This window comes from Sphaerodactylus townsendi, linkage group LG15 (genome assembly GCF_021028975.2).
Source record: "Sphaerodactylus townsendi isolate TG3544 linkage group LG15, MPM_Stown_v2.3, whole genome shotgun sequence".
NCBI lineage: Eukaryota > Metazoa > Chordata > Lepidosauria > Squamata > Sphaerodactylidae > Sphaerodactylus > Sphaerodactylus townsendi.
This window is the reverse complement of record NC_059439.1, coordinates 9687281-9699784: the sequence shown is the minus strand read 5'-3', so window position 1 is coordinate 9699784 and position 12504 is coordinate 9687281. Positions and strand designations below refer to the sequence as shown.

At 47.5% G+C, this 12504-nt stretch overlaps 1 protein-coding gene across 2 annotated transcripts in view; it reads left to right on the top strand.

The window, feature by feature from the left end:
* Window positions 1–10881, top strand: part of LOC125444605 (keratin, type I cytoskeletal 47 kDa-like) — a 37764-nt gene extending 26883 nt beyond the window's left edge. For both annotated transcript variants that reach the window (XM_048517109.1, XM_048517108.1), the window contains one exon: window positions 10684–10881. In XM_048517109.1, the coding sequence (XP_048373066.1) occupies window positions 10684–10781 (98 nt within the window). In that variant the 3' untranslated portion in view covers window positions 10782–10881. The remainder of the gene's footprint in view (window positions 1–10683) is intronic.
* Window positions 10882–12504: the final 1623 nt, after the last annotated feature.

Here is a 12504-nt window from a genome sequence, read left to right as displayed (position 1 = left end):
TCATGTCCAAAGCTCCGCCCCTCCATTTGTGGGTTTTAAAAACATTTTTAGTGTTTTTTTCGGTTTTTGGCTTGCAGGAGGCGCATTGTTTGAGCTAGCAGCACCAAACTTTCAGGGATTGTTTGGGGGACTCTCCTGATGATACTACCTGGGTTTAAAGTGAGAGTTTTAAAGTTCAGGAGGTCTAAAGCTACTTGGTCGTCCCAAAGAGAGGAGTGCCCCATCTCCATTGTTTCCAATGGGAGCTAATAGAAGATGGGGGCTACACCTTTGAGGGTCCATAACTTTGGACCCCCTGAACCAAACTTCACCAAACCTGGGTGGTATCATTAGGAGAGTCTCCTAAAGATACCCTGAAAGTTTGGTGCTTCTAGATTAACCATTGCACCCCTGACAGCAGGCACCCCCCAAATTTCCCCAGATTCTCCTTTTAAATCCACCCCCTTCGGCATGGATTTAAGGGGAGAATCTGAGGTCCTCAGTTTAGAAGAAGAAGAAGAGTTTGGATTTATATCCCCCCTTTCTCTCCTGTAGGAGACTCAAAGGAGCTTACAATCTCCTTGTCCTTCCTCTCTCACAACAAACACCCTGTGAGGTGGGGGAGGGGGCTGAGAGAGCTCTGAAAAGCTATGACTAGCCCAAGATCAACCAGCTGGTGTGTATGGGAGTGCACAGGCTAATCTGAATTCCCCAGATAAGCCTCCACAGCTCAAGTGGCAGAGCAGGGAATCAAACCCGGTTCCTCCAGATTAGAATGCACCTGCTCTTAACCACTACACCGCATTGAAAGTGATGCTGTTTCAGGGTGGGGGATAATCCACCCAAAAACAGCATCACTTTCAATAACTAGGGACCCCAGATTCTCCCTTTAAGGTGGATTTAAAAGGAGAATTGGGGCTCTCTAGTTTAAACACCATTGAAAGTGATGCTCTTTGGGGGTGGATTCCAGCATCACAACAGCTGCCAGGGGGTGGGGGGCGCAAAACTCAGATTTTGCACCGGGCTCCATTTTCCCTCTATGCCTCTGCCCAGAGGGGAGGGCAAAAGGAACTGCCGGCTGCCGGCTGGGAGCCCAGCTGGTGGGTGGCAGGGGAGGGCAGGGGAGTCTACCATCCCCGGCCTTGGAGAGCTGCTTTTATAAGCGCTAGGCCAGGGGCTGGGCTTGGGGAGGCGTGGCCATTCCCTAGGGGCAGGTGGGGGTGTGGCCCCACCCCTGAACCCCCCATAAAAAATCTGTACCTATGTCCCTGCCCCTGCTCCTTCTTTTGTTCCCTTTTTGTTCCACTGGCAGGATGCTATTTGCTTCGAAGTAGTCCATGATGTTATCTGCTATTATGCCAGTGAGCAGTTTGAGCACTGTGGATAAACATGTTATTGGCCTCTAGTTTCTAGGTGTTGCTCCTTTGGCTGGATCTTTCTGAATCAAGTATGTCTTCCCAGTTGTTAGCCATTGATTGATTTCACCATTTTGCATGGCTTCATTGAACTGCTTGGCCATTGCCGGGTGCAAACTGGTTAGGTATTTGAGCCAGAAGCCATGCAATTGATCATGTCCTGGTGCTGTCCAATTTTTCACTTTCTTGCTTCGTTTTATCATATCAGTTGGTTATTTCAAGCTCTTGCATTTTGTTTTTGGCCAACATCTTTCTCAAAATCTTTTTATCCACTTTCACTTGCCTTACTGTTTGTAATCTTTCTCGTTTTTTCCACAGAACTTTTCCAAACTGGAAGTTATTTGCATTTTTCTCTGGTTTTTTGCTTTCCAACATTGATTTTTTGTGTTGAGGTTTTGTTAGAAATGCAGCTTTGGTCTGAACAAAATTGCTGATTTTGTCTGTACTGGATGTTCAACTTGCTTCCATGAATCTTTTCCAATTTTTCTCGCTGTGGCTTATTTATTTATTTGTTTGGTGATCATCGAGTTAGCCTCTTCAATTGTTCTAGTGTCTAGCCAGTACCTTCTAATTAATTCTTTCATGATCTTGCCATTCTTTAGTCTTTGTTCTTTCATATTTTTCAGGTAACTGGCATCTGATCTTAGGCCCTTTCTGCACTGGCCAAAAACTGCGCCCTAAGGCGGCAAAAACGCTGTCCCTAGGGAGCTGTTCGCATGAGGGGCGCCGCCCTCCCCCCCAGTGGCGCGAAGCCGCTGTTTCCCAACCTTGTTCCCTGGGTGAGGTTTTCCGGCCATGTCCCCCGCACCCATCCCTGAAAGCTTACCTTGTCTCCTGGCTTCTGGCTCGTCGCAGATGCCAGGGGACATGTCCCCCTGGCCTGCGATTCTAGAGCCGTCGCTCCAGCCTGTGGGGGCGTGTCCCCTCGCCTCTGCGATGAGCCGGATGACAGGGGACGAGGTAAGCTTTCAGGGACGGTGCAGCCTGTGCAAGGGCTGCGCTGCCACCTGCCGCCCTCCTGGGACCGTCCATGCAAATTGGCCCGAGGGGGTGTGTGTTGGCGTTTTTTACGCCGATGCACCCCCGCACTGTTGCGGTGCGGAAAGGGCCTTTGTTTTCTGATCTTCTGTTCCAGTCTAATTTTCCACTTTGGTTGATTTATCCTGGGTTTAGGTATTTCAATGCCCAGTTATCTTGTGACCACTAGTGCCGTACTGTACATGAGCTGATTAGTTTGTTTGATGGATGTTGTTTCAATTGTCATCAATGCCATGTTTACATCCCTCGTTATGGTTGCCAGGTCTTTTTTGGGCACCATTTTCAATGCTGGCAGCCGTTGTCTTTCCTCATTTGATTGTCCATACTGGATGATCTTTTCCCTTAGTTCTTTTTGTCTTTCTGTCATGGGGACTTTCTCTTGTGACTGTACTATTATTTTCTCCCCTGTGCTGGCGTTTTCATCTAGCAGTTCTATTATGATCTCTCCTGTTGTTTCTGGAGTATGTACTGTTCTGTCTTCTGATGTTACAGTTGCTTTCTTTTCACAATTTTTCTGGACTTCTTCCAGTTCTATCTCTGTGAACACTTTATTCCGTATGATGAATCGCCTTTGATCTGCCAGTCTTTGCTCAGTGATATTCTAATCTGGGTAGCTGTAAGGAATTCCATAGAAGCAGAAATAAAAGGCTTTTGGGAGTAAAAGTCCATTTATTAAGACATCTTAGAAAGCTCAAGTACACGCAGTGGCAGGAATGGCACTTCCTCGCCATGAAGCACACAAGGTTATAACACTATTTCACCCTATCCCCCCCTTCCTGCTTCCCTCCCATGAGGAACGGAGTCTTCATCTCCCGCAAGCAAGAAGATAAAGTTCTCCGCCGATGCGTATCTTGGCTCCATCAGCCCGGGCTGTGGAATGCACTCAAGGTTACTTCACCATCAACACCATTGAATCAGCCTGCACTCCTTTTTTTTTTACTCTAAAGACCCTTTGGGTTTTATGGAAGTGGAGACAGAAATGAAGTGGGAGCTTCAATATTTTGGAATAAACCCATTGAAGTTATACAGAGGAATATCCCACCCAAGAGGTTCAAATATTTTTAAGCGTTTGGAGATTAGAGTCAGGATAAAGCGTCAATTTACGGCGTGCCGCGGCCATCCAGCTAATAGTCGGTGCGGGGCCTCTCCAGTGGTCATTACCAGACATCCGGAGCCGAGACCTCCTTGAGCAAACTGGAATGGAAGTGGGATGGATGTTACTAAGAGGTTAGGCAAATCTAGTAGGCAGTGACATCGCTAATCCTTTAGTAATCTGAAAGGTCCCACAGTCTCTTGCAGGATTTGGAGATATTTATGCGTCTCTGAGATTTTTTTATGAATAAATGCACCCAGGAGCCCTGCATGAGAGAAATCAGGCGGTGTTTATCCAGCTTACAGTTTTGGAGTCCTTTGCTTGTTGTAGAAGTCTGGGTTGACTTCCATCCTATTCGGTTGGAATCATTATTTAGAAATTCACAGGAGGGGTCAAAGGCTGCTGCAGAATTTAGTTGTAACCTTGGCGGAAGGGCGACCGGAACAATTTCAAAGGGGTTTCTTTTATTTACTACTATAGACACATGGCTGGTATGGTACTCCATAAAGCAGATAAGCTCACTTTCTGAATTGTCTTGGTGGTGGATTGGTATAACAACGTAAATACTGCTCTAGTTTCTTCTGCGTTCTCTCCGTCGTCGCTGGAAGGAAGGCGTGTGACGGCGAACCCCAACAACTAAAGCGCTCCAGAACTTTGGATAGATTGGGGGCCTTGGTGGGATACTTATGAAGCGGAATGGAATGATTAAACATGTTGAATAAACAGCCATTACCAACAGAATGGAGGATGGAAGCACACTTGAATAAAATGGAGCTTGCTTAGAATAAGTCTACCACCATAAAGCCCGTGTTGCCAGCACAGGGCAAATCTGTAAGCCGTCCATGGAGATGACTTAGGCGGGGCGGCTACGGGAAGGTTTCAATAGTCCGTAGGACTTTCCGGGATAGTTTTGGCTTCTGCACAAACCGAAGGCAACCTTTATTGCTAATACCTCCATGTCTTTCGCGCATTCGCTCCACCCAAGGGAACTACCCGTGAATTCGTACGGAGGGATTTCAAAACGAAATGTCCAGCCAACGGGCATGATGTGAAGCAGAACCTGCTTGCGGAGGAAGTGCGGTGCCAGCATTTCCCCCCTCCGCTGACTCCATTCCTAAGCGCCAGTCAGGAGTCTCCTTGACTGCTGGAGGCTGTTTGCATGCTCCCTCCAGTTCCCGCTGGGAAGGAAGCCAGAGACTGGGAATGGGGTGGAGGAAGTAGGTGTTGCGGGGATCCCGGGTGACAGCCAACTAACTGGGAGGAAGAACAGTCACGTGGAATGTCACCGTGGGGCAGCTCCACCTCAGGTAGGCAGCGAGGCCGTCAGCCAGTTGTTAGTTTTCCCAGGAAAAATGGACTGTAAAGAGAAGCGAGAAAAGGAAATGTTAGCGAAGTTGTTTTCGGACATCTTGAGGGGTGGAAAGGCTTCACCAAGAGTTTTTTATGATCGATGAAACTTGAAGGGTGCTTAAGCCCCTCAATGATATGAAGTGGAGTGCTACTTTGGTGGCCGCTGATCTCATGTCTCCTAGTCCAGTTAGGTTCGGCTTGAAGGAATTTTTTGAACAAATAAGCACAGGACAGCTACCATCTTTATTTTCTGCAGCAAATTGCCCCAAATTACTTTATCCGGGCATCTGAACCCTAAGCGGAGATCTAGGTCAGAGTGCTTTAGGATACAGAGTTGATTGGTAGCATAGATTTTAATAGTTGAAGGCTGTGACATTCCCTCGACCAGGAAGAATGGGCGGGATTTGGTGGATCTTTACCCTTAGATGCGTAAAAGAGGTCTGTAAGGAGGAGAGTCAGTTCAATGAATTAGGGTATCAAAGTCCACGATAGAAATTAATAAAGACCAAGAAGCGACTGGAGTTAACGCCACCGGTTGGTGGGGGCTGAGCCATTGGAGGACTGCGTCAATTTCGCAGGATCCATTTTGACCCTCCGAGGATCAATTAACTAGATAGTCAATGGAGGTCAGTGAAGCAGCATTTGGAGAGTTTGGCAAAGAGAGTTGTCAAGTAGCGTTTTCATGCCTCTTTCGAATGATATTTCGCACTCTTCTATGGTTTGTAGAGTAAATTAAAAGCGTCATCAGTATACTACAACAACTCCTTGTACAGTAAATCCTTGGAGAACTTCGTGAGCCTTGAAGCTCAAGGGCCGCTTAACCGAAGATAGCATTATTAAATCTTCGACTGTCCAAACTTTGTATTAAGTGTTCATAGCCTTCAAACGTTCTGACTCTGTAGTAAACTTCTCCTCAAGAGTCCAATTTAGTAAAAATCACGTCCCCTTTGCGGAAGATTGCATCTAAAAGGTCATAATTAAAGGCAAAAGGATATTTATTGGACAGGAGGCCGCATTAGAGATTATAGATAATCTGCAAAGCCGTAGGGCCCATCTTTCTTTTTGACAAATCATGGGGCGGCGTGTGTGTGTGTTTGGTAGCCGCCCAGTATTATGAACCAGGCAAGGTTCTGTAACATCCAAGGAAGACACGAAGTTCAGCTACTCCTCAATTTTGGGACTCATCTCGGTAGATTCTACCTTTGGGTAGTTGCTGCCCCTGGTTGTATAGCGTGTTTTGGTCGTGTCTCTGTGGGGTGGCAGCTGAGTCGCGTTCTGCTCCTGAAAGACTCTGGCTGGAATCAGCATTATGCAGGTGGGATGCAATGAGATCAGGGGTAAATCACTGGGAAGCCAGGGAGGGGTGTGTGTCCCTGGGAGGCGTTGGGTTTCTCCTGATTCCTTCTTCGCAGGGAGGGTCAGTGATTAGGATCGTTCTTTCCAAATGAACTTTGGTTTAATATGGCAGCTAGCTCAAGGCATGCCCAAAACATGGAGTGTTTGTGCATGAAATGAATAATTTTCTCCCAATTAGACCGGTATGAGGAGGCCGGCTGTGTTTATACTAGGCCGGTCCTTGTTCGAGAGACTACCGATCCCATTTGGTTGAGATGGGTATGGAAGCTTAACCAGGAGGTCGGTCCAGATTGGCTCCTCTGCCACAGGGCGCATTAAGCAATTAGGGCAGCCGGAATCCACAAAGGCTGAGGCTATAGCCAGTGTGTTTGTGGGGAGTTGTAGGAAGATGCTTGAACAGTAATGGGCTGCTACGCGTCAAGTCAGACCCCGCATCATGAGGGAGCTGAAGAAAGACCGACATTTAACCCTCCTCTGGGTAAGCCGGTATGCCCAGCTTTGACGAGCCTGTGGGAAACGGCCCCAACCTGCATTAATTGGTTTAGCAGGCGGAGTCACAGCGGAGCTGGAAGCGGTTGGTTTTGTTTCTTAGGACAGTTGGCGGCTGATGACCTGACCCTCGCGAGTAAAGAACCCACAATCCCAGTAGCACAGCTGGCGTTTCCACTGATGGATTTTGGTAGAGGCTGGAAGCTTGACTTGAGTGAACCTGAGAAGTAGTGGTTTTTTTAGGTAAAATGCCTTGTGGCGGCGTCATTTCCAAAGCAGAGGCATGCTTAGGACTAACTGGATCAATCTACAATGAGCCGAGGAGCTAATTAAAAACACCCGTTTCGCTTGCCATTCACACAGCATCGAAGTATTGGCATTTCATAAATTCTGAGCCCTCCAGGAGGTATTCCAGACAGCACGCCGCCTGCAATTCTGAGCAAATTCTACAAAGCAGAAGGTGCCTTGCTGATGGTTTTGATAGATGCCAGTTGGCTTTAATTCAGCGCCTGAATCTTGAAAGCAGCGCTCTTAAGGCTTGGAGAGTCGGGCTAATAAAGTCCTCATCGCCGATCAAAGTCACGGGAACTGATGGCCTTCAGGACTGAAACCCGATGCTCTGTATTTTACCAGCTCAGACCGGGTATAAATCATCCCCTTAGTCTTACAAGTGGAGGCATTGGTTATAAGATAGAAGTAAAGGAAGTTTAGGCGGGTTATCATCAACAGGCTGTGCTCCGGGGGGGCCGGATAAGTAGCCCGGTGTAAACTCTCTTAAGCCTGCTGGGAAATTAGTTCTGCTGGTGAACTGACAGAGTTGGAGCCAGGCAGCGCTGTTGTATGGGGGGGGGGCGAATCAGGCTAAATGAGGAATTACCTTCTAAGCGTTGGGTAGCAGGACCAAATTACCGTGGCCTAGCTTTGGCATGGTCAGTAACAGCATGGAGCTCAGCAGGCTTCCCGGATGCTGCCTCAACAGTTTCCCTCTGTGATCCCTCTCCTTCGTGCATCCTGGTGCTTCCTGAAACAGCACTATAGTTGAATTAGCTTCAGTTAAATTACATTGGAGCCCCAAGTGGAAACTCTGCTTCCGATATACACAAAGACGCTTTAACGTTGCGTTGCCGATCGGTCTAGAATGTTTCTAGGACTTTCATCATGGACTGACAGATTCTGGGCATTAATCGTTCTGGAAGCCATGCACGGAGAACCCTTCAATGAACCTGCTGTTCCGGTCCCTCCTACCGTTTTGGCGCTCTTGCTGCCGCTGCGTTCCTCTCCCACAGCTGCGTTCGGTTCCGCGGCGGGCATCGCGTCGTCGCTACCTTCCCGGAGTCCCTCTGATGGGAGGCCGATCCGGCACAGGGCCGCGAAAACCTGGGACTCGCCATTACGTCGGCCCGAGACCGCATGCTTGGTGGCTCCCGAAGCCCTCCCAGGTCCAAATTCGCTAGCCAGGGAGATTAAGGGGGGGTCGATTTAGGGCCAATCTGGATACCTACGAATTCCAAAGGAGTTTAGTCGGTGTCGCTGGGCTGGAGCCCCAGATGCTTTCAATACCCACAGTGGACCCTTAGCAGACATCCACCAAAATCCCCAAGATCCAGGAATGGGTCATTTGATTCCACAGGTTGCATACATATGAAAGGAATTGAATTCAAACCCGTCTCCTCCATATTGATTTCCATCTGGGTTTGTAATCCTTAGCAGGTGGGAGATCAGTCACAGAACTCTGATCCATGGGCAAACTAAACGACTCCATGGAAGTCCCTTAATTAAATCATCAAATCCCTCGTTTCGCTGAATGCAAGGAACTAATTGCTGATCACGAGGCGGAAAGGCCACTAATGAAGGGCCAGTTATATACCGGTTCCTCCAGATCAGAAGGAAAGATTGGGCCTCACTGAGGGCTGCAGCCTGCCAATAGCTATTCAACCTCTCCATACACTTCGCAGACAAGAGGGTCCTGCAGGAATATATAGATAGATGGATTTACCAATGAGAATTTCGGCGAAATAAAAAGGCTTTTGGGGTAAAAGTCCCATTTTAATTAAGACATCTTCATCAGTGCCTGCACTTAGGGGGGTAAGCTTGGGAATGGCACTTCCATGAAGCTGGGATTATAACACATTCCACCCCATCCCTTCCTGTGCTTCCAGGGCAGGAGTGCCATCCCATGAGGCCAATCTCTCGCCAGTCATTGGCCCATGCCAGACATGGCAGATGCCTCAAAGTTACTTCATCCTTTCATGGTCGCCCCAGTAGCGTTGTTTCCACAATTCGTACATCCACTTCAAGTATCCTCTTTTTTCTGGCTCTGAGTTGTAGTAAGAAGCCATGATGGCACGATTTTCTTGCACACTATACTTCTTTCTTTGGGATGGTTGGTCCACTTGTAGCTCACTTGTCGACGCATGCCCAGGGACCCCAGCATGCGATGTGGCCCTTGTTAACCCGCACGATGACCGATGCAGTATGGAATAATTTTTCATTTGTATCACCATGTTGTATGGGTTTGTGGACACTCTTAGTCTGGTTTCTCAGTTGAGACCTGTCTGGCATGGGAGCCCCTTCTGGTAGAATACCCTACCTCCAGCATGTTGTTGTTGTTGTTGTTGTTGTTGTTGTAGATTTCGTAGACCGCCTCATCCCCAAAGGGCTCTAGGCGGTTTACAACACGTAATATCTAACAACAGTTAAAACATAATTACAACCCTTAAAATCAATAGCAGCATACAAAAATTCTAAAACAGAAGCAGCTTAAATTTTATTTATTTATTTATTTATAATTGATTTTGTATACCACCCCTCCCCCAAAGGGCTCTGGGCAGTGAACAACACAATAAAACAACAATTACATTAAAACCCCATATGGGTGGTGCCTGGGTCCAAGGCTGGGAGGGGCAGCAATGCCAAGAGATGGAATCAATATGAGGCATTGCTAAAAATGACAACATACAGCAGGGGCCTCACCAGGGGGCAGCCAATCCGTGGCCAGCCTCTCCAAAAGCCTGGTGGAACATCTCAGTTTTGCAGGCCCTGCAGAACTCACATCACTGCTGCGCTGGCCCTCGGTGTAGAGAACCAGCCACTTTGCATCATTGAAGGACCAGGGGACTCTGCAGCTTAGCTCCACTGGATAAGGAGCACAGTGAAGCCTATTTGAGACGCATATGGGGTAAGACTGGTCCCTGCAAGTAATAGAGAGTCCCAGGCCGCTGGCAATCTTGAAGGATTAACACTCAACACCTTGAAGAGCGGAAGCCCGAGAGATTCCCATCGGAAGCCAGTGCAGACGGCGCAATATGGGGGTAATATAGTCTTGAAAAGAGACCCCCGTAAGCAATCGGGCCGCCGCATTCTGGACCAGTTTCAACCTCCGGGTCAGTCTCAAGGGAAGGCCCGCGTCGAGCGAGTTACAGTAGTCCAATCTCGAGGTGACTGTCGCATTTGAATCCAAGTCACATCTTAGTGCAACAATAACAACTATATCACACTGGCTGTCAAGCTGTGGCTCTAAACCAGGGGTGTCCAACTCTGGTGCCCCAGATGTTCATGGACTATGATTCCCATCAGTCCCTGCCAGCATGGCCAATTGTAGTCCATGAACATCTGAGGTGCCAGAGTTGGACACCCCTGCTCTAAACTATCTGCTGGGTATCTTATATTGGTAGACTGATGATTTCTTAGAAGATGGACAATTAACAGATAATATCCCAGGATGGGAATCCGTTTTTGTGACGACAAGCAGATTACAGTTATGTTTGGATGTTGAATTGGGTTGGATATGTTTTAACGGAGAACCAGATATCTTCAAAGGAGATGAAGATCCCCAGAGATCTCCCTTGTATATGTCGAGACCAGAATGACCAGAAGTTCAGGAAGCCACCAGATACACACCAAACATCTTGGATACCGGGTGGTGATTTCCCCAGACTCAGCATCTCCTGTTTCTCTGTACAGAGTCCTCTGCGAGCCGCCGGGTGAAGACCGTCATTGAAGAATTGGTGGATGGCAAAGTGATATCGTCTCGTGTGGAGGAGGTAGAGCAGCAACTGTGAGAGATACTGGGCAAATGTTGGCAGAGGTGCAGGTGGTGGGAACTTCACATTCAATTCCATGCCTAAGGCTTTGGATGAAAAATAAAGGATTGCCGATAAACCAGCCTTGCTATCGTTTCTGAGAACAGCTTGCCAATGAATCCCTGAAAGGCAGACCCACTTCTGTGATCTCCTAACTCTTTGACTCAGTGCCCTTCCTTTTATGTCTGGTTTCTGGTTTCTATCCATGCTCTACAATCTATGGTGCAATTACCCTGAAGAAATCTTGCAGTGTAAAGTTTGCACTGTTTTAATTGCTGACAGGAACCCACTATTTATTCCAGGTATCTCCAGGCATAACCTCTTCTTACCAGTAGGTGCCAGTAGACACTACATAATCTATCTTCTCCAATTAGTCTGCCTCAGAAAAAGTCATTAGTAGGGTTGTGTATTCCTCCACCTTAGAACTCAACAATGCTTGGTGTGTATCTGGTGTGTCCCCCAAGAGCCCTATGGCAGGTTTGACAAAATAGCAGTAGGCAAAGTTCCACAGATGTAACTCCTGCATGCTTAAAAGGTTCAAACTCTGCATGGGATTGCCCTCTAGCACATCTAGTCCAGCTTCAGCGTTAAGTGTGAAAAGCGTGACCTGCCCGATGACACAATAGATGGTCCATTCAGTGGTGGGATTAAAATAATTTAACAAAGGCCGGTGTTTGTTTTTGGAAGGTGGGGGTGTTAATTGCTTGAGGGGGGAAAAGTTTCATGCAATTCCATGTACAGCCACCAGGTGTCAGTGCAGCCTGCATGTTCGGAGACGGGGAGGGGGATGGTAAGCCCAGTTGGTGTATCCTGGTCAGATTGCCAGCTAGGGGTGCCCTAGGACAAGGAATGCCAGAAGTCAAGCCACACCCAGGAGTCTGAAGCAAGGGAAATAGCTCAGAGATGCTGGTAGAGCAGGGGAATGTCAACCTGTGTTTGACAAATGCCCTGGCTGGCCTCTTGTCCTTGGAAGGAAGTAGGTAGAAAATCACATTTTGACGCTCCCATCTCTTTGTAAACCATTCCCATTGGAATGGGATACAAGCCCCCGGTAGTGAAGAAAGGATATTATCAGGGCTCAGTCAGGTCCAGCAAAGGACAAGTGAGAAAAGGGGCTCAGCGAACATATTTTCTGCAAACTGCCATGTGTCCATTTCCAACGCTTTGAAGAAGAGCTGGATTTTGGCAGACTGATTTTACTCTCTTCCAAAAGTTTCATGCTCCCACGATTACAATGATTTTTTGTTGTTAGTACATTGTGAATGGAAGCTGTCCCCAAGTCATTCTGGAGGTTTTCTGACACGTGAAATGGTGCTAACACATATTTTAAACAAATGCAATGAGTTTTTTAACTGCCACACATTGTCTGGCTCCCAAAACCCGGGGTGAGGGGTGCTGTTCCCAAGGAAAATGGGCTCTATTCGCACGTGATTGCAATCTTGTACTGCCAAGAAAACATGCTCAGAAGGATGGGGTGGCATTAGTACAAATACCTTGTCGCACTGCAAGAAAATGAGTGCTAAGTTTATGAAATGGGTACGTGCAGACACAGTGGATAGAGCTTTGTGTTGTACGCTGCCACAATCACAGTACTTAAATGCACACAAAATAATAATAGCATTTGTGTGCTCATATACATTACAAAGGTGTTCCAATATCTGTCTGTCTATTAAAAGCAATGTTCTGTCTGTTAAAATGGGGA